Raw genomic sequence first — 22,052 nt, forward strand, 5'->3', positions numbered from 1 at the left:
TGTGTAAATCAGTTCAATAATTTTAGTTTAATCTTGCTGACAAACCAACAAAACAACAACAAACAGACACGGGCAAAAACATAATAAAGGTAATCCTTGGCGAAGGTAATAAAGACAATCCAGACTGGGACGATGTTTTACAGGCTATATGGACTACTCAGACTGTTTCGGCCTCCTTCACACTACCAGGAATAAAACTGTGGTGGGGAAACACTGAGAGATGTTATTGTAATTCTCAATTAATTTGGCTTTAAAATAGTCAAATTCAAATGTATCGTCTAAAAAGAGTCTAAAAATACTGGAATTAGCCTGTAAAATACTCACCATGGAAATTATTATTCTTTTTATTATGGAATGGAAACTCCTTCACAGTTGCTAAACCCCTGAAATTCCCATTAAAAACACTGAGGACCAGAGAACATAATCTCAGTTAGTCCTGTGTGCAGCCCAGTCAAGTTCTTCCACACCAAACTGGAGCCACCATTTCTTTGTGGACTCTGCTTTGTTACATTAAGATTTCCCTACAGGCCAAACAATGAATATAAGCCCAGACCCCAAAGTGGTGTCCACATACTTCTGGCCTTATGGTGCTGTATTTTCTTCACTTCACAGGTCTACAGGGAATACAAATATAGAAGGTGTAGTATTAATAACAAACTGTTGGCTGCAGTAATGCGCCAGTGGGGGGCGCATCCTGCTGCACAGCTACACGAAGAAGAAAAGTTGATGTCAGCAATAATTACGCCCTGGGTTGGGCCTTGCAGGCAGCACTTCCTTGGTTGTGTTAGCAATAAATTCCTTCTCTTTTGCTTACATTTACAGACCCGTTTCTCATCCACAGCCCTAGCTCTGACTTTAACCTTCATTCAAGTGTTGGTCCCTACACAACCTGGAAGAAAAGTTTGCCTGAGAAGTTTTGCGGAAGGAAAAAAAAAATCACACTAAATTTTTTTCCTTTTTTTGACTCGTGTTATTGGTGTTGTCAGACAGACGGGCAGAAGAGAAAACGTGGACGGTGTGCTTCACTTTCTCTACCTGATGTTTAACTTACCGTGCTGACAGCTTGAAAGTCGCCTCGCGTTAGTTAACATAAACAACACCAACAATTAAAAAGGTATACCGGTATAGCAGTGGCTGTAAAATGACGGAACGGTCCTCGTTGTTACTACGTAAACAATTAGCAGGTAAGTTGGCTAACTGTTGCTGCTACAGCTTATTTTACTGTGTGTTGAATCGCCACATGAGAGCAGCAGCTACGTTTCATTTGGCCGCTGTTCAGTGTGGTTAGCTCGCTGTTTTTGACCTACAGACAGAGCCCGGCACAACAAAGTTGAAATACACGTGTACGGGCAGTGTAACTTGTTCCCAGACAGCTGGTCACTGCGGAGAGGATGTGTGACTGAGGCTAGCTGTCGTTGCTCAATAACCACAGGACGTTTCAAAATCACCACACACGCACTAACAAACAACAGCTAATGTGATGCATTCACTCGACACGTTGTTATACTCCATGTTTGACAAATGAACGCTTACAAACAGGTTTTAAAGGAGCACTATGTCGTTCTGGAGGTGAAATCCAAACTCAGAATTTTAATATTTACAACATTATTAAGGTAACAACACAAACTTATTTCTTATTAACAAATTTATTTTTTTCATAACTGAATAAACAAGCTGTTCTCAGAGGAAAATAAGGTCCCCAGAACACTGTTTGAAGCTATAACGGTGGCAGGGTCCGCCACATATAAACATAGTAAATCAGTGTGAAATTGTGTTGTCCTTTAAGGTTTGTTTATTCAGTCATGAAAACAAACAGTTTGTTTATTTGGTTTGTTGAATGATCTTTTTCTTCTGATTAAAATTGCTTCACCAAAACTACACAGTGCACCTTTAAGGTTTGTTAAATATTATATTTTACAGTTACAACCATATATCAGTACTGCTACTGCAAATCATGTATATAACATTAGACTTGTGTACTTGTTCATATGTATATTTATATCCATTTAACATTTATTTCTTGGCAGTGTTTGTTAGAGCCCGACTAAACTGATATTATTGTCCAGTGTTAGCCTATCCAAGACATATCGGTATTCGAGTATGTTGTCCAATATGTGCTAATATTTTTAGAGATTATAATGCAGAAACAACTCTTGGGGTGATAAAAAGTTATTAAATTCCCAGTGAAGTAATTTTAGACAAAGTTTATTGTTAGTCTTTAAAATATCTTTGTCACACGAGTTTAATAACCACATTTGAGGGATTATTGTAAAAAAAACATTGGCAGATGGCTGCTTGTGTCTGTACATACTTGTGTACAAGCTGATTCTGACTTAAATTTCAGAGCTCACCAAGAACCCGGTGGATGGCTTTTCTGCGGGCCTTGTAGATGATGATGACATCTATCAGTGGGAAGTGGTCGTCATCGGGCCTCAAGACACATTATTGTGAGTGAAATTATTTACCAGTGAATTTACATTCACTCTTAATCCCTAGTGTACAGTACATGTGAACGCCATCTTCTCTGTCGTTTGTAGTGAAGGAGGTTTCTTCAAAGCGACCTTAAGCTTCCCCCGTGACTATCCTCTGAGGCCTCCCAAGATGAAGTTCATCACGGAAATCTGGCATCCAAATGGTAAGACTTCGCGAACTTCCCAGGCCGAGTAGTATCTAATCTAGCATCTGATTCTGCATTTTACAAACATATCTCTGTGTCTTGTTTTCTGCCAGTGGCAAAAAATGGCGATGTCTGCATCTCCATTCTGCACGAGCCTGGTGAGGACAAGTACGGCTACGAGAAGCCTGAGGAGCGCTGGCTGCCAATCCATACAGTAGAGACCATCATGCTCAGTGTTATCTCCATGTTGGCAGACCCCAATGGAGACTCTCCTGCCAATGTGGATGCAGCTGTAAGTGCCCACTGTCTCACATAATAACACTCATGCTGGGGTTAGTTTGCCACCCAGTGATGTATGTTGGACACTTAATTCGCAAGCCATGAGAGAAAATATTCCTAATCTCTGTATATCTACAGTATGTATACATTTGGATAAGGGGGGATGTGTCTACATGTATTAAAAGTCAGCACAGTTCAGTCTTGCTTTTCTAGTCTAATGGTTTTCTTGTGTGTAATACCCTGCAGAAAGAGTGGCGGGAGGATCCTAAAGGAGTTTTTAAGAAAAAGGTGGCACGCTGTGTGCGGAAGAGTCAAGAGATGGCTTATGACTAAGTTCACTCCAGTCGTCAATAAAGTAGGTACAACCTTACTACACCATGCTTTAATTCTACACAATCAGATGCACAAACCCTATTCCATTAAAGTGGGGATGCTGTGTAAAATGTAAATAAAAACAGAATGCAATTATTTCCCAACAAACTGTGTTTACCAGGCCGATGTAATAATATCCTTTTAAACAATCAGTTTTTCACAAAGTGGTGAACCTTGCCCCATCTTTGCGAAGATTATCCATCCACCTGACAGGTCTGGCTTATCAAGATGCTGATTAACACCATGATTAATGCACAGGTGTGCTCTGGATTGGTCACATAAAAGGCCACTCTAAATACACACACAACACAATGCCGCTGATGTCACAGATGTTTTGAGGGCTTCAGGAATGTCCATAGAGCTGTTGGTCAGACACCGAACACAGGTGCAGTTTGAATGCACAGAGGTACCTCGACGAGATCCTGAGGCCCGGTGTCGTGCCAATTTTATTTATATACAAGTCAAAGTCAAATAATTCTTTTGAGTGCATGAAAAAGTTTGTTTTACTCAGCATACCAACTTTTTCAGAATCAGGGTTGTGTTTTCGACCAACAAAGTTACAGTTGCTGCTCAGATAGATGATGTTTTTCCGTGTAAACACACATAAACACATATACTCAACAGTAACCAAAGATAATAACTAGACTGAGATGTTCATTTTGTTTCAGGTTGGAACTGCACAGGGGATTCGACAACTGGTTACTCTTAAGCGGCTAGACGACCACGGGGCACAACTTTATCAATATCTACTAGCCACCTAAAGAAGAAAAAACCCATATTTCTCTACTGATTTGTGTGTTGCAGTTAAAGAGTGGTTGTTATTTATGAATATTGCTGAATAGCAGTGGCATTCATCTTGCCAAAAGTTACAATTTACTTTCTGATTCTCCACCATCAGTTGCACAAGATTTGCACCTGATGGACTATGGGCAGACTATTCTGGTCAAGTGTCAGCTTTCCACCCACAGGAGGATGAATCAATACTTTCTCTGTCATGTACATTTTAGGAGAAATGATCTCCGCTGATAAATGCCCCATTTTCTGTTTACTTTATATTTACCTATTTATTTAGAGTGACATTATTTTAAGATGCATACCGTCTGTTATGGGGGGTTATAATTTTTATTTTCAACCTGCCACACTGAGCCAACAACTCTACAGCTATTTCATCAACTTATGCAATTTTGGAGTGTTTGCAGTCTTGAAAGAGATGGAAGTACAGACACTGGCTTTCCTTTCTCTGCACACCTTAAGTGTTCTGCAGAGGAACTGTTCCTTCTCTCCCTGAGGGGGAAACTTGCCACCCAGCGCTGCCTTAACTCTTGACTGCCAGTGAAGGAAACCTATCTTCAATAAAGACTGTGTCTGAAGGCTTGTTTTGAATCCAGAAGAACTGCTGTGCACAAACCAAAGACGACACACTGATAAATATATTTTTAATGAACATGCTACATTTTTTACCTATGTAAATATAAATTATATGTCCTTGCTTGGAAGAACTGTCAGACATTTTTACATGCTGAGCCTCAAAAGAGAAAATGCATGCAGCTCGCCTATCGGAGAGGCAGTGCGTCGATACTGTGCGGTAGAACTTTTTCACAGAAGACATTTTGACACGTCACAGGAGGAAATGCACAGCTGTACATAATAAAATGATGGCTGAGTTCCATTTAGCTGCCTCCGGCCGTCGTTAATGTTATCAGTAACACTTGTGCTTTTCCTGCTATGATCTGGGTTCCTACACCGTTCACATAGTCAAATTCAAGCACTTCAAGCTTTTCCAGCACCTGAAATCTGTGGCACATTACATATTTAAACACATATCTTTGCTTAAAATCATTATTTCACTCAATCACTTTGACTCAGATGTTACTGTGCCATAATGAACCAAAATTGTTACAGAACGGTGACATAAATGTAAAACTTTAGAAGGTTTCATGTTTTTCAAAGAAACCTGTGAAGCACTTTTCAAACCTTGAAAACACATTCGAAAAATTCAAGCAATTTCAAGAACCTGTAACGAACCCTGTGTAAGTTCAAAATGTCTGCCGTGATAAAAGCCTATACTACCCACAAAATGATCCTTTGATCAAGTGACTATGGAGCTAAACCACAATAATAGCATTTTTATGCTTAGTGAGGACATAATTTGTTAAATAATACGTAGGTATACAGTGGCGCACACACATCAATAAATGTTACACCGTGAAAACAGTTTAATAAACCTCATTGTGGACATTGTCGACTGACTGTTGAAATGTTTCTATTCACCCACAACACAACTTATTCCTTATCTTAAAGGACATTTCACCCCAAAATGAAGATTCAGTCATTTTACTCACCCTCCAGCTGATGGAAAGTTGGGGGAAGTTTTGTATTCCACAAAACATTTCTGGAGCTTTGCACCACTCTGTTAAATAACTGAGGTATTTGGGGACTTGTTTAAAAACAACAATGGTATGGGGGTGAATAATGACTGAATTTTCATTTTTTGGTGAACTTATCCTTTAAAAGATGCACTATGTAGTTCTGGGGTAGAAATTTGAATCACAAAAGAAAGATTTTCATTGGCAAAAACAAACTGATCTTAAAGGACTACACAATTTCATACTGTTTTACTCCGTTTATATGTGGCGGACCCTGCCACATTTCTAGCTTCAAACAGTGTTCTGGGGACCTTATTCTCTGAGAACAGCTTGTTTATTCGGTTAAGGAACAAATAAATATTTCTGAGTTGGTTTTATCACCTTGTAGATGTTGTTAATATAAAAATTATGAGTTTGAATTCCATCTCCAAAACTACATAGTGCACCTTTACATTAACACATTTCTATAGCACACTGTAATCTAACTTCATTCACAGGGTTCCTGAAGACCCTTGCAATTATGTAGATTTACGAGGAAAAATCAAGGTTTTGATATTTTTTTAATTTTCTTTATTTGCAAGAATAGAAATTTAAGTTTTGTTTATTTTTTACATAAAAATGTGTAATGTTGTACCAGTAATTTACCTTGATCTGTATCTTAAACTATGCCGCTTTGGGTCCCTAACTTTAAGGAAATTTGACCTAGAAAGCTCTTGACTTTGATGTTAAAGCGATTGTGGGAACCCTGTATTCACAGCTACTGTTAAGGCTATGTGCCTTTTTTTCTGTGTATAGTACCAAAAAACACACCGAGTACACATCATTTTCCAATCTCCATGACCGCTTTATTGAATTAAGCACCAGCTCAATATGGTCAACATCCAGACAAGAGAAGACATATCCTTAAACTGAAAGAGTATAAAATCATCTGAGCAACACAAAAGCACACCCCACCCACCCAAAGAAAAATTCCATTCATCCATCCATCTTGCAGGTGTAGAATAGAAACTGTGGGTCCTGAGATGTTCACTGTCCAGGAGCAGACAGACTTTTGTTCATGAACTGCTTCTTGACAAAGCACACCCACCACTGAAAGAAACAAACCTCTGTTAGGGAAAGTGTCTGAAGCTTTCAGACTACACACTACCTATGGCAAGATGAAAAAAAACAACTGGGCACCACAGAATCAATTTGTCACCAGACAACAGGGTACAGGTTGTTGTAGTGCGGAAGTCTGGATAGAAACTTTGTTTCACAGTACAATTTAAACTACCTTGGGGGCTGACTCAGCGATTATACGACTAAATTTGGGTAAAAACTGGTATGACAATGGCAAAGTGCTCGTCATGTGTCGAAATAAGTTCATAAGTGTCTTGTGTCAATTACCTGGTAGTGCTATGTGCATATTAGGGCATGTTTCAGACCAATTTTTCATCTTCAAATAGCTTTTTATGTCCAACCAACAGTCCAAAACCCAAAGACTCTTCATTTAATATCACACATGCTAAAGAATAGCAGCAAATCCTTATATTTAAGAAGCTGGAATCAGCAAATGTTTGACATTTTTCTTTTCCTTTTAAATGACTTAATTGTTTGTTCGATAATCAAAATAGTTGGCAATTAATTTACTTTTCATCAACTAATCGTTACAGCACTACTGCATTAAAGCTGTAGTGTTGTTATTTAGGAGCAGTCGGACTCACCTTGCTGGGTTTGTCTGTCTGGGAGTCAAACACACGGTCGCATAGCCTCAAGCCGGTCTCCTGGCGGATCTGCTGGAGGTACGCCCTCATAGTCTCTGGAAAAGGGCATGACAACCATCAACTTACTGTTTAACACTATAAGAAAAGTCAGACCACAGCATAAAATTTCATTTATTCTTACTACACCAAAACTGGTAGGCATCGCTTTAATCGTTGACCTACGACCTTTAAAATGTTCTTAACTTTGCAGAAAAAAAGAAGCCAGTTATTTCCTTAAGATTAGCATCTCAGACAATACTGTGGCATACTTCCAGTGGTTTTCATCAACAACAGTGTTGATACTGTAAAAGAACAAGGTTGAGGGACACCATGCAAGCATGAAACAGCACTTCAAGCTTCAGATCCTTCAAGCTGATGGGGCTCGGGTCAGCATTGCTATTTTTGGCTTGATATAACTTCACGGTGGGAATTTGATGAAACATAAGAAGGGGACAAGGAAACTGGCACTTATTCAGAGTGCAGTTTTAACAGGCCTCAATGCGTCACTGCCAGTGTTATGATGAAGTGTCCAACTGAGAAAGACTTTATTCTTTGTAACCCTCCTGAGGCAACTAAGCTCTGGTTCTCACCTTCCTCCTGCTTGTTGGCAGGTTTAATGTACATGGCGTTGAGCGGGAAGCCAGGCTCTCCAGGAATGGGGAAGTTAGTGATGCCCAGAGTGTACATCTCCTTCTCCCCCTGGCTCCTGGAGCTGCACTGTGAAGAGCACACACACATGCACCAATACAAAGTGTTAGTTAGCGCACCTGTTTTACTAGTGCCCACCTGGACTAAGCATTCAAGTAGCTAATTCCTTCTCACTGTGTGTGAAGCAAAACAATTGACATTCTAAAAACCATCTGGTAAGCCCCTGTGGCTCTTCAGCCATACTTTAACACACAACTTTTTAATTACTGCCACATGTATTAAGATTTGCATGAAGTCAGTGTAAAGTGCAGATGTCCACGACTGTAAATGCTGTACATTAACAAATGTGCAACTTACCTTCTGTAGCCTCTTTAGGCATTCAGAAATGTAGAGCGTGACATAGATCAGCGTCCTGTCTGCCTCGTTCTGCAAGAAACACAACACACACATTAGCGGCTGAAAGGCCTGCAATTCAACTGAAACAATGCACATTTTGTCTAGAGCACGAATATTACTGTAATTAGTACAGTTCCATTCTGGTATAAACAGTAAAAGGTTGCATCGTTGAAATCCTGAGCAACTATGCATAGCTGAGGGGAACGGGAGGAAGCAAGCTGGGGCATGTGGAGGAGCAAAATGAGCAGCTGCTTCAAGACAGAGCGAGAGAGATGGAGAAGGGAAAACACTAAGAGGAACAAGCACAGCAGTGAGGTTCATTTTTGTCCCTCACCCAAACAATAAAAATAGAAACTGCACGTCTTCATTTCTTGTTTTTGTTAAATATACAATACAAGTGACAATTCTGTACATTTCTTACCTTGATTTCGTAGTTCTTAAAGAAAACATTGGCCTTGAAGTAGTAGATAGCCTCATCAATGATGTCTGAATCAACACCTGAAATGGGAAAAGTACATCAATAAACACATCAATACAGTGCATGGTGAATTACAGTCCTCCCTCCAGTAAAGAGTCATTTCCTGCTTTGGTCATGCACGTCTTTTTTTATTCTGTAAGGTCCCATTTTTAAATTTGTTTCACCGGCTGCTGAAAAACTGCTCTGAGTGGCCAGACCCCATTGCTACTGTCGATTATATTATACAAATATAACCTCTAGCTTTTTAATAACTTAAAAAGAAGCATATTCTTGCATCTTTAAATGAGGGACACTCACTATCAAGCTTTTGCAATCACTGAAAAGTGTCCAGGCAAAGTAATGAAGAAGTTCAAGTGAAGGATGCAGTCTCAAGGCCATATATGGAAGTTAAGCTAATTCATGAATCAGGAACTGAGCAGTGTCAAAACAAGGTATGATGCCTGCAAAAATCTGACACAGGCTGGTGACTCCACTTTTTGTTCATTAAAACAACCGTCCAGCCTTACCGTCTCCTCTGGCTGGTCCCTTGAACTGGGTTTTGAGGGGAAGCAGAGCCATGTTCCCCACCAGCCTGGTTTCGGGGATCATCAGGCTTGAGTGATACGCCTTGGAAAAGACAGAAAAAGTTGCTGTCACATAGATTTTTCTCAGCTAGCTTAATTTCCTGTCAGATAGCATCAGTTAAATCTCCACTACTGTCACCTCTGCAGTGAGGACTACACCATCACCATACCAAACAATATACTTTATGAATACAAAGAAGAATTTGCAGAATGGTGCTGAAATCACGGCGAGTTTATGATTACACCGTCCAATATCACCAAATCGCGAGCAAATGCTAACATAGCTAGCCAACTATGCTAACGTCATCACAGCTAGCCGTTAAATCGGAGGCCCTTGTGTCAACAAGCGGCGTTTAATTGCAGGTTTATTTTGTTTCCAAAGCGCACATTAAAAGCCTCTGCTGGTCGATAATCACGTAGGATTCACTCACCGGCATGTTGAGTGATAAATATCAATCCAACTGCTCAGCGAAAAAAAATGTAGTAGCACCTCCGGACTCCTCTTCCGCCTGTTCCACCCTTCAGCTTTACAGGAAGTGGCAACATGCTATGCAGCGTAGCTGCCACATGGGGGCGCTGAAGCACCAGTTTCCTTCACAAAAGCACTCAAGATGTGTACTTTCTGTAATATTTTATTTAAAAAATATAGCAGTAATAAATGTATTTATTAACAACTCTTTAAATTCAACACTGCCCTGAAATAATAAAACATACATGAGTTGAAATGACAAATTTCCTAATTAATCCAAACAGCATAGAAAAACATAAACTCCTAAACACACACAACATGAGATCATTTATGCGTCAGTCTTTTCTCCCCCATGCTCCTTTCTCAGTGTCCTCGCAATCGCATGCCATTCTCCACCTGGGCTTGATAAAGTGAACCCTTTATCCACTTCAAAAAATACTTTCTAACTCTGACAAGTCTCTTTTTTTCCTGGAGTCGCATCACTCCTCAGCTGTCGCCTTTGTCTTGAAAAAGTTCATCATAATTTAGGTTCGCAGGCTCTTCTTCAACCTCCTGTAGAAAAGGAAACAATGGGAGTAACAACAAATTAGTACAATTACAATAATAGCCACATGCACTGAAAATACTTCTCAGCATATTTTACTGTGTTTTTTCTTTTTGTTTTTTTCTTCACCTTTGGCTCCTTGACCTCCAGGTCCTCTCCATACTGTATAGAGAAGTCAATGTGTTGCAGTACTATGTTAATACCTTCCTCATCTGTGCAGTCAAAAGGCAGGAATCTCACCATACTGTAGTCATCAATCTGGACACACAGACAGAGAGGCAGTCTCATTAACATTATTCTAAGTTCTGATCCAAAATGAAAGCATCAACTTCAGGGCTTTGCTTACCAGACCACAGATGGCCTGAGTCAGCTTCTTGAACTTTGTGCTTCTGATGGTATCCGAGTTGTCTTCCATCATCGAGTACATGTCTGGGTCCAGGTACCTGGTGACAAGAAAAGGCAAAACGTAATGATGAATCCTGCTGCTGGATGAATAAACAGTTTAATTTGACAGGTTTTTTTTTCCTATATTTTAAAACAAGTCCCCATCTACTTCGGGTGTTAAGGAGAATTAAGCAATGCTGTTTTGCTGTGATGCTCCAGTAATGTTTTGTGGACTACCAAATTTCACCAAACTTTCCAATCAGCATGGGAGCGAGTAGATAATGGCTGTATTTTTATTTTTGGGTGAATTTATCTTTCAAAGTACAAGCAGAGCTGACCACAAACCCATTGAACTTGTTTTTCTTAACATTCAAATGAATGTTAAATCTATTTTTCTCCACATTTTTAAAAGCTAAATCAACTTCATTTACCGATTAAGGCATTATAAATATGTGAAATCAAACATAAGTGTAGCCGCTTGTCTTAAAAAAATGGTGTTTCCACCTCTAACAGAAAAACCTCTGCAGGGCTTTTCCTTAACATGCTAAATACAGCTGCAAGTCATTAATGAAGCTTACTTTTCAATTTCCTTCTTGGCTTTGGGACTCAGCAGGTCCATTTTTGTCATGATGTTCACTTGGGGGATCTCTAACGACACCATGGCACTCAGAGCAGCCATGACTCCTGAGATGAACTGCAGTCAGAGAAGAGGGAAGATGTCTCACACGTCACTTCATTCTGGCTTTCATTTCTTTATTGTGACTTAAGAAATGAGGTGTGCTCGGACTCAAAGGGGAATCAAACAAATGGATAAAGAACTGGAGGGATCGACTGTTACCTTAAAAGACTCCACCATGAACTGGGAGTCTACCAGAAAGACCCCACACACCCGAAACTCCCACTGCTGGAGCTGCTCCACCAGCTGCCTCATTACAGGGAGGTGTGTGTAAAGTTCAATCTGACCTGTAGAAACAAGCCACTTGTCAAAAAGCTGGGATTTCACACACAGCTATAAAACTGGGACAGAGCTCATGTAAACACAACTAATCTTATCTAAGTATCTCCGGTTCACTGTTTTTCTTTCTTCAATGAATTCTTGTTCTTCAAAGGTTATAATGCCTGTTACTCAAGTAGCTTTAAAAGTTTTCATTTGTATTACCTTTCCCAGACTAACGACAGTGAATGTTGGCAGAACCCTGCACAGTAAATCAGTCATCCATCTGCCACGATGCTTACCTGGGCAGTCAAACAGTATGTAGTCATCCTCCACATGACCCAGGCATTCCTCCAGCCAGTCAAAGTTGTTGGCGAAGTACTCCATGCAGAAGACAAGGCCTCCGTTAGGGCCGAATCTGAGAGAATGGTCCTCCATCACGTCATCCACCTGGATGAGCTCACGGATGTCTGAGGACGCAGAAACAATGAGGTTGTCTCGCAGCAGAAAGTGACACTTAATTTAAGTGCAGCATGTGACTCGAACATTTATATGACTTCCTTTTTTATCCGTCTACCTTCTAACCACTGAAACGTGTAGAATTAAATATTTTTTTAATTGTCTTCATTAACACACCACAGTGAATACAGTTAAATAAGGACCAAGGTGTCTACAAGTGTCAGACAATTATATTTAATGCAATGTAACACGTTTGAAGATAGAAACCTTAAATGTGGTTAAAACTATTTTACAAGTGGTCCTGCACAGAGGAAAGTTTTATGTAAGAATCTGGTTATTAGAATGAGTTAATATAACCAACATTTTGACAGAATTAAGTAAAAAGACAGCAATCAGCTCAGTAGTGGGTATAAAGATTTCGTAACATCAGAAACGTGGATTTTAGTGCAGAGCTTGTCTCATTTTGACAAAAAAATAAATAACTAAAAGGTAAATAAAATACATTTAATACGTTTGTTGCAATTACGACATCACTCATTCAAATGCAAGACTATTTACAATTGAATGTAAGACTTTGTAAGGACTTGCAGAGGCCCTGATGTACACTGCCGACTCTCAACATTATGATTTTATTTCATGGTGTATTGTTTAGTAGGGTTTTTTTTTTTTGTATTGTTAAGATTAGTGTGAGCGTGTGCGGTCAGACTAAACTGTGTGTTCATCATTGTGAGCAATCCACACCTCAGAGCTGCAGTGTTTTAAAGTTAGACCTAAAAACAACATCTCAACCCAATATAAGCATGTAATAACATACATTTTCTTTAAATGTCTTCTCTTGCTCTGTCTTTTTGACGCCCTTTTGTCCTGGGTTAACATTAAATCTTTGTAATACGATCTAATCAATGTTTACATGAACTAATAAGATGCTGTACTCACCTGCCATGACAGGATAGTTGAAGTGCTCAGCTGCTGGGTCCAGGTTGACCACCTGGACTGACCGGTTTATGGACTCTGAGTGCTGGACCATGGTGGAGCAGTAGGTACTCTGAAAAAGAAAAGAAAAGCCCAACCGTAAACAAACAAGTCAGCTTAAAGGCAGCTGTAACTTCAACTTGGTCTATATGGCAGACAACCTCATGTGTTAGCTTAGCGCGTTAGCCGACTAGCATAACAAGGCATTTCAGCACGTATAACTGAAGGAGCGGTGACTTACCTTCCCGCTGCCCGCCGGGCCCATCACCAGCTGCGCATAACGAGGCATTTCGCCTCAATGAAAGGGTGTTGTGGTAAAGTTAGGCTCGCTGATACAGATACTGGTGTATATTTAATGCATAGATCTGGAGCTGATGCTCTACTACTTCTTCTTGTTTCCAGGGACACTCACACGCGTTGTCAGGCTCACTACTGCCACCTACCGATCACATGTAGAAATAACAGTGTCGTATAACAGTAGCAAAAACTCAAACTTGAGTAAAAGTAAAGATATCATGTTAAATATTACTTTGGTAAAAATGAAAGACACCCATACAAACAGTATTTATTGCCAGCACAACATATTAATTTAAAACACACTACTTTGGCTCTGCTGCAGCATGCAATCTACAAAGCAACGTGTAAATGTAGAGAGTAAAAAGTACAATATTTACGTCCTAAATGTTACGGAGTATACAGTTGCAGAAAATGGAAATTCTAATAATAAATACTATAATAAGTCAAGTGCAAGTACCTCAAGATTGTACACTAAATGTACAGTGAGAAATGCTTTGTTGCAAGAAAAAGCCATGTGTTTAAGTTTTTTCTTACATTAGCAACAATATACTGAAAGTACCCAAAGTAAAAAAATGAAACTCATTATGCAGACTGGCATATTTCAAAATCATTAATACCATTCATATTATATTTTTGATAATAAATATTAATGCATTAATGTGTGCATCACTTTAAGATAAACCTGCCAAAGGTGGTTTATTTTATACTTTAGGCTATATGGTTTATCTGCTGGGCAGTTTCTAAATTTACCCTCGGTGATCAATAAATATCTTAATACATAATAATACATTTCAATGTATTTGTTGATTGTATTTTGTGTTATTAGACTAAATCTGCAAAAATAAATAGTAAAAGTTGTCCAGTAAATGTGGTGGAGTAAAAAGGGAAATATTGATTATTGTGGAGAAGGAGTATAAACTAGCAGAAAATGGAAATACTCAAGTCAAGTTACACTACCTCAAAATGATACTTAAGTGTAATAACTGAGTAAATGTAGTAGCTACTGTACAACAGACTGTTTCAGAAATCATCTGATCAGATTTTAGTAGTAAAACCTAGTGACCTGTAGAGGGCGGTAGTGCGCCTGGAAGCGTTTGAATCGTCGACCCCAGATAAAAGAGAAGATGAAGAGAAGGAAGGAGCAATGCAACAAACTGAAAGCGCAAGACTAGCATTCAAAACTAATGCAAAAACATGTCGTGGTTAAGCAACGATGCTGCTGCTCGCCCCTGACGTGGTGACCAGACCGAGCCTCTAAAACCTCCCGCTGCTGGAAAGTAAAATGGAGTGAATGGAGTTGACAAGTGAAGCCTTAAGAGAGAGGTGGACTTCTTATTGGTAGGTGAGGTCATGCCCTGTCTTTCTGCGATGTATTGAAATGTAGTTGTCTGGCAGACTTCACCGAGTGGTCGTGCTCTTTTTCTCATATCGTGACTTTTCGGTCGCTGAGCAGCCAGACCTAAGACGTTACCAGGCTAAAGGGTAGCTATGAATTAGCTCAGATAATAGCCCCAGTTGAGCCCGGATTTAGAAGACCAACTGTTCGTCTTACATCGACGTTTCCTGTCAGGAGGCGGAGGACTTTCCCCAGCGCAGTGTTGGCTGTCAACGTCAGACATGTCCAGAAATGTAGCGCATTACTGGCAACGCCAACGCTAACTTAGCTAGCAGTGGTAGCAGGTTAACTGTAAGCTTAAGACAGTGCTAGCTCGTAATGTCAAGAAAAGTAACCATAAACAACATGTCCCTGGATTTATTTGTGAAGTATTATGCTAATGTTTTTACATTTCTTCATCATTCAAATCACTCATTGTGTGACGACATGTAACTGAGAGGACTGCGGGCGAGTCCAAGTTATGAACTTCCTGTTTGGCACCATTGTTTTGGGACATCCTGGGGCTTTTCCATGTTCAGATCAGGTCGCAGCAAGCCTCTGATTGTGGCTAACTTCAGTGAAAAATCAAAATGGTTAACTATAAAGTGTTTTTTGATATATTCTATTCAATAGTGGTAGCAGGAGCATGGTGATTTAGGTTATTATTTTATTAAAAACATGCTATTTAAGGCTATCAATCTGGGGTCTGTTACCTTGAAGCATGTGCCAATATCAAGATAATTTATAGTCTTTGTATAGCAGTTGATCCATAGATCCACAGAATAAGAAATTATAATAAACTACGACTAATAATAAACATGGTAATAATTCAGAATCATACTCCTGGACAAAGTTTTCCTTTTCTTGAACTTTCTCTATAGAGGAGTTAAAGATATAATATGTAACATTTGTAATATTTACTTCAGACCCTGACCGATATATTATCGGCTACTATTTGCCGATCACAGATATATTGGTATCAGCATATATGTCATCAATATCAGCTGATATCCCAATTGTTTCAATCAGTGTTCAAACTCAGAGAAATCCGTTATTTTTACTCAAGGCGTTTCATTTGGACGCATGTTGCTTTAACTTCCAGGGAAAAATGTGGTGATGTGTCAGAGAGTGAGGAAGGACGGAAGTGACCGTGACTACACATGACATAAAAATTGAAAACATTACCTAGTCTGTGAACCTGGCTTCTGATAGATTTAATGAGAAATATTGGTTGTTTAACAATGAAGACAACAACTCCCATGATCCCACGCTACATCACACGTCATCAAACTACATCTCTTGTTTTCATTGTTGTGATTAAGACACCCCAAGCAGCAGAAATGACAGAACAGTGCCCAGTTAGATGCTAACCACCTTGTTGCCTCTTGTTTTCCAGTGCTGTAGGCTATGAGTGTGGGTGATGGAGGACAATCAATGTGGGGACTTGGACTACCTGATCCAAGATGAGGACACCCTCATTGAGGGTGTCAGCAACCAGGTCTTATTTGTTGTGGTGCTCAGTATCGCCTTCCTCGCAGGCCTCCTCACTCTGCTCTGCAGGTAAGCTGTAAATTCAGGATGATATTTATGTATAGTGGTGTCACAAACTCTGGTTTATCGAGACAGAATTGGTAAAGCTCTTTCCTAAAAGAAGTCGTTTTTTCAGTGAAAGGTGATCAGTACAACTCTGGTTACCTAATCTGGTACAGTTTGTGCTATACATTTATCAAGCACCAATGCTTTGCTGCTAGCTCATTTTCACATAGGAGAACTTGTCTCCACAGTTAGTTTGCCTGTAGGCACTGCTCAGAAATCATTCAAATGATAGAAGCCTGTTCTGCAAGCTTAGCTTTGCATTTCTTCTGTTTGTTGCTATCAGGAATTGTATTTCAATCATTGCTTTTTGTTATAATTTGTATCTTCCAAAGTGGCCCAATAATGATACTGTTATCAAAACTGTTTGGTGATTTCCATTTGCTTTCCAAATCACTTGCCAAATGAAGTTCTTGGACATAAAAATCATCTCACCTGTTGAATATTATGACGCCAAATATCTGTCTTACGACCTTGCAGACAAGAGGAGCAGAACATTCATCCTGAGAATCAGGAGCACGTTCGAGCCGTCCGACAGCAGCTCCAAACAGAGCAGGTACACAGGCAAATAGAGCTTGATATGTTTGACAAAGATAACATACACACAAATAGCATGCATAAAACCTTTTTATTATGAATTTGCAATTAGACATTGGTCAGAATTGCAACTTGAGCACCTTTGTGTTTTATGTAACGGGTACCTTGCACCTGACATAAATATACATAGACAATGGACATGACGATACATGGCATAGGTCAAACTATTGTACACAATTGTTTTCAAATGCCCACAAAAGTATTAAAACAGTTCAGTGAAAAAGTGAAGTTACAGAATCAAATTTTAACTTGGAGGCTGTAATTTCATTCATACTTTAGCTAAGCCAAAAGCGATATTAAGCTAGTAATTTGTCTTTATCTTATAACAAGGAAAAAAGTTGTTAAATGATACATATTTTGTGTGACTGTATAAATTGTATCAAGTTTTGGAACAACTTTTATTTTTTACTCAAGTATTTTGGTCTAGAAAGTAGTAAAAAAAAAAAACCTGGGAAGTACAAGTCAAATAAACACAAGAAGTTGCAAATGGGCTATGTTTCTTAAAATGAACCATGAACATGTTCTGTAGATTTGAAAAACAAGTTTGGTGTTTTTTGTTTTTTTTATTAATCACTTAAGATATTTTGTGGATTGGAAATAACTCAGATGGGGCAGAATGGATGCTCTTTCATACTGTATTCATAAGTCAGTGTCATATTTGTATTCGTGTGTGGTTTTGATTTGTATGTGTTTCATTTCTTTCTGTCAGGATGAAAATTCTCAGGCGGAGGCCAGGCAGCAGTATTACACAGACATGTCTTGTCCTGTGTGTTTACAGCAGGCTGTTCTGCCTGTGGAAACCAACTGTGGACACCTTTTCTGTGGTAAGACTGGTGAATAGATTCTCGTAACATGACCTATGCACAACTGTTGAGTAACTGAGAGAAAACTAATTGTAACTTCTCAAGCATGTTTTCCTCGATCAAATCCAGTCATAATTGAGGAGCTGTTCCACTGAAGCTATTTGGTTGTACTGTTTATTTGTGCCGTGTTCATGTTTTAAAGTGCTGTTTTTTCTCCTCCATAGGCTCCTGCATTATAGCCTACTGGAGGTATGGCACCTGGCTGGGTGCTATTAACTGCCCCATTTGCAGACAAATGGTGAGACTTCTAATAAATATTTGAGGTAGAACACTTCAACTGAGCTTCTATTAAAACTTTGTTTTCAATGCCAGATTTACTGGTAGCCATTAGTAATACTTACTTAATTACCGTATCTACCGATTTATTGATTATCAAAATTGTTGGGGATGGAATTAATAGTTGACAACTTATAGATCAATCAATTCATCATTGCAGCTCTAGTCTTGTCTAGTTGTGTGTTGTGTTAATTTTTTTCCCCCTTGAACAGGTAACGTTGCTCTTCCCACTGTTTCACGAGCACGCCGCTCCTCAGAGGGTCCAGGATGGCGAGGCAGAACCTCTGCTGATATTAAGAGACATTAACGATTACAACCGCAGGTTCTCAGGCCAGCCACGCTCTGTGAGTATACTACAGCCAAATAAATAGACTGCAGGAGTTGCACATTAGACCAGTATCGGTTATTAAAACATGCATTATATTTTCTTTTTAATGTTTCTCCAAACTGTGTAGAATCCTGAGCACTGCTGGTAAAAGATAAAAGCACGCAAATATGATACTGACTTACGAAGTGCATCATAAGCACGTCCATATTCAGAACAGACTTTCGCCTAATATTTTCCCTCGTCTGTCCTCCCAGCTTATGGACCGGCTGCGAGATGTGCCCACCCTGCTGCGTCACGCCTTTAGGGAGATGTTTTCCGTGGGTGGCCTCTTCTGGATGTTCAGGATCCGAATTCTCCTCTGCCTCGTCGGCGCACTCACCTACCTAGCCTCGCCGCTCGACATCATCCCAGAGGCACTCTTCGGTCTCCTGGGATTCATGGACGATTTCTTCGTCATCCTGCTCCTCTTTGTGTACATCTCTATCATGTACAGAGAGGTGGTCACACAGAGACTGAACGGCTAAGTGCTCGATTGTAGAGGAGGCCTTAGTTTGCTCATATCAGGCTCGGGAAGAGGTGAACGGAACATCTGAGGTGGACCTGCAGAAGCTGAATGCATGCCCGAAGGACGCCCGATCAATATATCTGGTTCTCATGGAAGGGTTTACTCTGAAGCCCGGGATGTTACTTCTTTACAGGAGCAGGGTTAACAGGAGATTGAGCTCTGAATGTTGACTCTGTATATTAAATACATCATTAATGACTCACAGGTCAAAGCAACAGTACAGCATAAAGATGGCAGTGAAGGAATGTGATGTTGTAAATATCTACTTTGAACCAGATAGGGCGATCCTTTGAGTCCATTCAGGCACTTGAGGGACGTCCCTGACTGAATGACAAACATTACTACCAGCCACAAATTCTATCTGTGACAACAAAGCCAAAACAGTCGTTTGGTTAACGTGCATATCATCATAATGGAGACAATTGTGTAATATAACGTGAACTCGAATGTACCGTATTGATAGCAGTGTCTTGATAATGTGCATTTAAAGTTGGCCACCTGCATCCGGATCGTCGATTGTCAGACAAATTTGTGTTACTATTTTACTGTGGCTATCACAGTCTGCTTGTAAGTAACCCGTGACTATGCATATTCATAATGACTTGAAAAAACACGGCTTTCAATGCTCATGTCAAAACCACTGAATCGTTTTACCTCTGACAGTTAAAATCTGACGGAGTCTGAACCTTTCTGCATGTATCCAAGGGAACCGACGGTGCACAGGACAACTCAGCCGTTGCAATGTTAATATTCTTTTCAATTGGTGGATTTTAATTCATGAAGTAAAACAGGCAATCCCTTGATCATAAAAGGAAGCCAAACGGAAGGCGTTAAATACTTTCTGAAGATATAAATGTGAACATATCGCTCTAAAGTTTACCTTGCCCCTCGAAGGGTAATTGTTTGTCTCCTGTGCAGTTCCAGTCAGGCTCAGAGTCAGTGGGTTCAAATTCTACAATTCATTTTTGAAACAGTATCCTACTTTTTCTGTGAGTACATTTTTAAAAATGAATCAATATTAAAATGGATGGAAACTTGTTGCACAGTATTTGATTCAGGTCGTTTTTTGTAGATACTTTTGCAAAGGCTATAAACTCATTTGGAGAAGTTGTGTTTTCATACAGACAAGATGGATGCAAAATGAATAAGTGGGATCTCAGACTTCTTACTGGATCAGTTGTAGAGCTCTGCTGTGAACGTGTGCACAGTGAAGATGCAGTTATCACTCAAAACCTGTTTGACTTGCGGCCCCTTAAATGAACCAACCTGTGTTGACCAGTCGAGCCACAGAGAGACGCTCCATTTTCTGGTTACTTTAAGACTTTACCTTTTTACTTTTTTCCGTTCATTGTAAGTATTGTTTTCCCAAGTAATTTCATATAAGGGTATATATTTTATGACTAAATCTTGTAAGGCTTCATGGTCAACTTAAAGCAGATGTGCTACTGTCCATTAGAAAGAATTCTCATTGGAATCCAGGAACTGGAAAACAAAACTACCCACCTTAGTGGGTCTTTAAGTGGTATAATACAGTACACGTATAAATAAGTAAGACTTAATAACAGTCTGATGCATTGATGAAAAGTCTGTATTCTATGATCTGACATTTTCTGTTAAATCAGTTGCTACAGTTGTCAAGATGCCCTCTGAGCATGCTGGCGTGGCACTCCTGATCTCTGATAAAAACCTAAGTAATAAAAGGGAACCTTTTGCTTTCTCTTGATAACAGGTTAATTATCTTGTTAGCTCAAGAGAACAGCTTGTTTTCTCAATAATGACACAATTAACTTGAGATATTGTGATCTTGAGATAACGGCATTAGAAAAAGAAAAGAAAAAAGTTGCAAGCATGACTGTTGTCAGCTACCGTATATTTGTTTATCAGACAACAGGCCAAAAATATTTTAAAAAATAGATTAATAGACAATCATCACGATCATGTATCCTAAATGAGTCGTATCAGAACTTTTTTTTCTGTTCCTGTTAATCTCTTCTCCGCACCCTAAAGTGGGTGCGAGTCCACACGGGGTCTTGACCCTCAGGCTGAAAATGGCCACTTCAGGGTGGTAACTGAAACTGTATCCAGGCCATTTGCTTTCTTGGTGCTCTATTTATTGAGCCAGCGTTGGCCTTCGTGTTCTTGAAGAGTAGACGGAGGGGGTTGAGACTCGTGGCAGATCAGCAGTCGACTGTAAAATTCATGCATTTTGTTTGACAGCTTCAGGTCGCTGTCAGCTCCCACTTGGAATGTCTCATTTTAAGGTGTGACACATGCCGGGCTGCGTCATACCTTTTTCGCTGTCTTTACTGATTAGTGTCTCCTCCAGTTTGTCTCTGGGGTGTTTGAGCAACCTCCACCCTTTTTTTTTTGATAGTCAAACAGCTTTGTAAATGCCTTTGCTGTTCTGCAGCCGAGAACTGGTTGGGTGAGAGTCTTACCCCGGTGGGGACAGTGCTGTAGCTGCTCCGGGCTTTGGTGCGATCCACATCAGAATTTCCAAAATGTCATGTCAACCCAGATACACATCAAAAATACCAATTTGTAAATGTGTAATATGATGCCAGGATTATACTTCTCTCTGCTCATACAAGCCCGCACACAACATTTACATTGTATTCCCTACGTCACAGACGCTCTCCACCTTTTTTTCCAAAACAAGGGTTGTCCACTGAAACATGCCCTGAAGTGACTGTCAGCCAGTTAGTCTCTGCTCCTGTGATGGTCCAGACAAATCTGTCCAAGCATGACACAGACTTCCCTCCGAGCACTCCCTCGCCCCCGTCATTTAGTAAAAATTAGTCAGCTGTGTACTTTTCCAAATTTGGTTTGAAACTCTGTTCAATGCAGGAGGGTGGAGGAGACACCCTTTCATAATAGTCTGCTTCCATTTTGGCTGCAAGTCAACGAGAGTGTTAATTTTTTGAACATGACCAGA

The 22,052-nt window shown here is 39.8% G+C and overlaps 4 protein-coding genes across 5 annotated transcripts; 2 read left to right on the forward strand and 2 right to left on the reverse strand.

Annotated features, from left to right (window-relative positions):
• The first annotated feature begins 798 nt into the window (after nt 1-798).
• On the forward strand, nt 799-5,511 carry LOC311274812 (ubiquitin-conjugating enzyme E2 G1-like). The gene is made up of 6 exons (XM_084382805.1): nt 799-1,184; nt 2,345-2,447; nt 2,538-2,635; nt 2,731-2,909; nt 3,143-3,251; nt 3,937-5,511. The coding sequence occupies exons 1-5, from the start codon at nt 1,142-1,144 to the stop codon at nt 3,227-3,229; spliced, it is 510 nt and encodes a 169-aa protein (XP_084238931.1). The 5' UTR covers nt 799-1,141; the 3' UTR covers nt 3,230-3,251; nt 3,937-5,511.
• Nucleotides 5,512-6,454: 943 nt separating this feature from the next.
• Nucleotides 6,455-10,008, reverse strand: arpc3 (actin related protein 2/3 complex, subunit 3). The gene is made up of 7 exons (XM_084383155.1): nt 9,893-10,008; nt 9,405-9,504; nt 8,842-8,918; nt 8,382-8,450; nt 7,967-8,093; nt 7,338-7,432; nt 6,455-6,723 (listed from the first exon to the last, which is right to left on the reverse strand). The coding sequence occupies exons 1-7, from the start codon at nt 9,896-9,898 to the stop codon at nt 6,661-6,663; spliced, it is 537 nt and encodes a 178-aa protein (XP_084239281.1). The 5' UTR covers nt 9,899-10,008; the 3' UTR covers nt 6,455-6,660.
• A 67-nt stretch (nt 10,009-10,075) lies between these two features.
• Nucleotides 10,076-13,642, reverse strand: gpn3 (GPN-loop GTPase 3). The gene is made up of 8 exons (XM_084382398.1): nt 13,465-13,642; nt 13,188-13,296; nt 12,095-12,262; nt 11,697-11,821; nt 11,437-11,552; nt 10,821-10,917; nt 10,604-10,732; nt 10,076-10,482 (listed from the first exon to the last, which is right to left on the reverse strand). Exons 1-8 carry the CDS (start codon nt 13,510-13,512, stop codon nt 10,417-10,419), a joined length of 858 nt encoding a protein of 285 aa, XP_084238524.1. The 5' UTR covers nt 13,513-13,642; the 3' UTR covers nt 10,076-10,416.
• Nucleotides 13,643-14,624: 982 nt separating this feature from the next.
• Nucleotides 14,625-20,165, forward strand: rnf170 (ring finger protein 170). Of its 2 annotated transcripts, none has more exons than XM_084382547.1 (7): nt 14,625-14,862; nt 16,292-16,455; nt 16,969-17,044; nt 17,795-17,909; nt 18,113-18,186; nt 18,437-18,568; nt 18,807-20,165. In XM_084382547.1, exons 2-7 carry the CDS (start codon nt 16,316-16,318, stop codon nt 19,074-19,076), a joined length of 807 nt encoding a protein of 268 aa, XP_084238673.1. In that variant the 5' UTR covers nt 14,625-14,862; nt 16,292-16,315; the 3' UTR covers nt 19,077-20,165. The 2 variants fall into 2 exon arrangements, with proteins under 2 accessions (XP_084238673.1, XP_084238672.1); XM_084382546.1 differs by having other exon boundaries at nt 14,625-14,858.
• Nucleotides 20,166-22,052: the final 1,887 nt, after the last annotated feature.

Source organism: Pagrus pagrus (genome assembly GCF_965226575.1).
Source record: "Pagrus pagrus genome assembly, chromosome: 19".
Taxonomy (NCBI): domain Eukaryota; kingdom Metazoa; phylum Chordata; class Actinopteri; order Spariformes; family Sparidae; genus Pagrus; species Pagrus pagrus.

Bases quoted from the DNA above. Each gene is read 5' to 3' on its own strand.
- LOC311274812 (XM_084382805.1), top strand. From the start codon at position 1,142: ATGACGGAACGGTCCTCGTTGTTACTACGTAAACAATTAGCAG. The intron at 2,448-2,537 runs GTGAGTGAAATT...TGTCGTTTGTAG, and splicing joins GGGCCTCAAGACACATTATT to TGAAGGAGGTTTCTTCAAAG. The intron at 2,910-3,142 runs GTAAGTGCCCAC...AATACCCTGCAG, and splicing joins CTGCCAATGTGGATGCAGCT to AAAGAGTGGCGGGAGGATCC.
- arpc3 (XM_084383155.1), bottom strand. The intron at 8,919-9,404 runs GTAAGGCTGGAC...TTCCCATTTCAG, and splicing joins GGGACCAGCCAGAGGAGACG to GTGTTGATTCAGACATCATT. The intron at 6,724-7,337 runs GTGAGTCCGACT...TGTTTCTTTCAG, and splicing joins AGACAGACAAACCCAGCAAG to TGGTGGGTGTGCTTTGTCAA.
- gpn3 (XM_084382398.1), bottom strand. From the start codon at position 13,512: ATGCCTCGTTATGCGCAGCTGGTGATGGGCCCGGCGGGCAGCGGGAAG. The intron at 11,553-11,696 runs GTAACAGTCGAT...CTCTGACTGCAG, and splicing joins TCATGGTGGAGTCTTTTAAG to TTCATCTCAGGAGTCATGGC. The intron at 10,918-11,436 runs GTAAGCTTCATT...TCTTGTCACCAG, and splicing joins GCCAAGAAGGAAATTGAAAA to GTACCTGGACCCAGACATGT.
- rnf170 (XM_084382547.1), top strand. From the start codon at position 16,316: ATGGAGGACAATCAATGTGGGGACTTGGACTACCTGATCCAAGATGAG. The intron at 16,456-16,968 runs GTAAGCTGTAAA...ACGACCTTGCAG, and splicing joins CTCCTCACTCTGCTCTGCAG to ACAAGAGGAGCAGAACATTC. The intron at 17,910-18,112 runs GTAAGACTGGTG...TCTCCTCCATAG, and splicing joins CTGTGGACACCTTTTCTGTG to GCTCCTGCATTATAGCCTAC.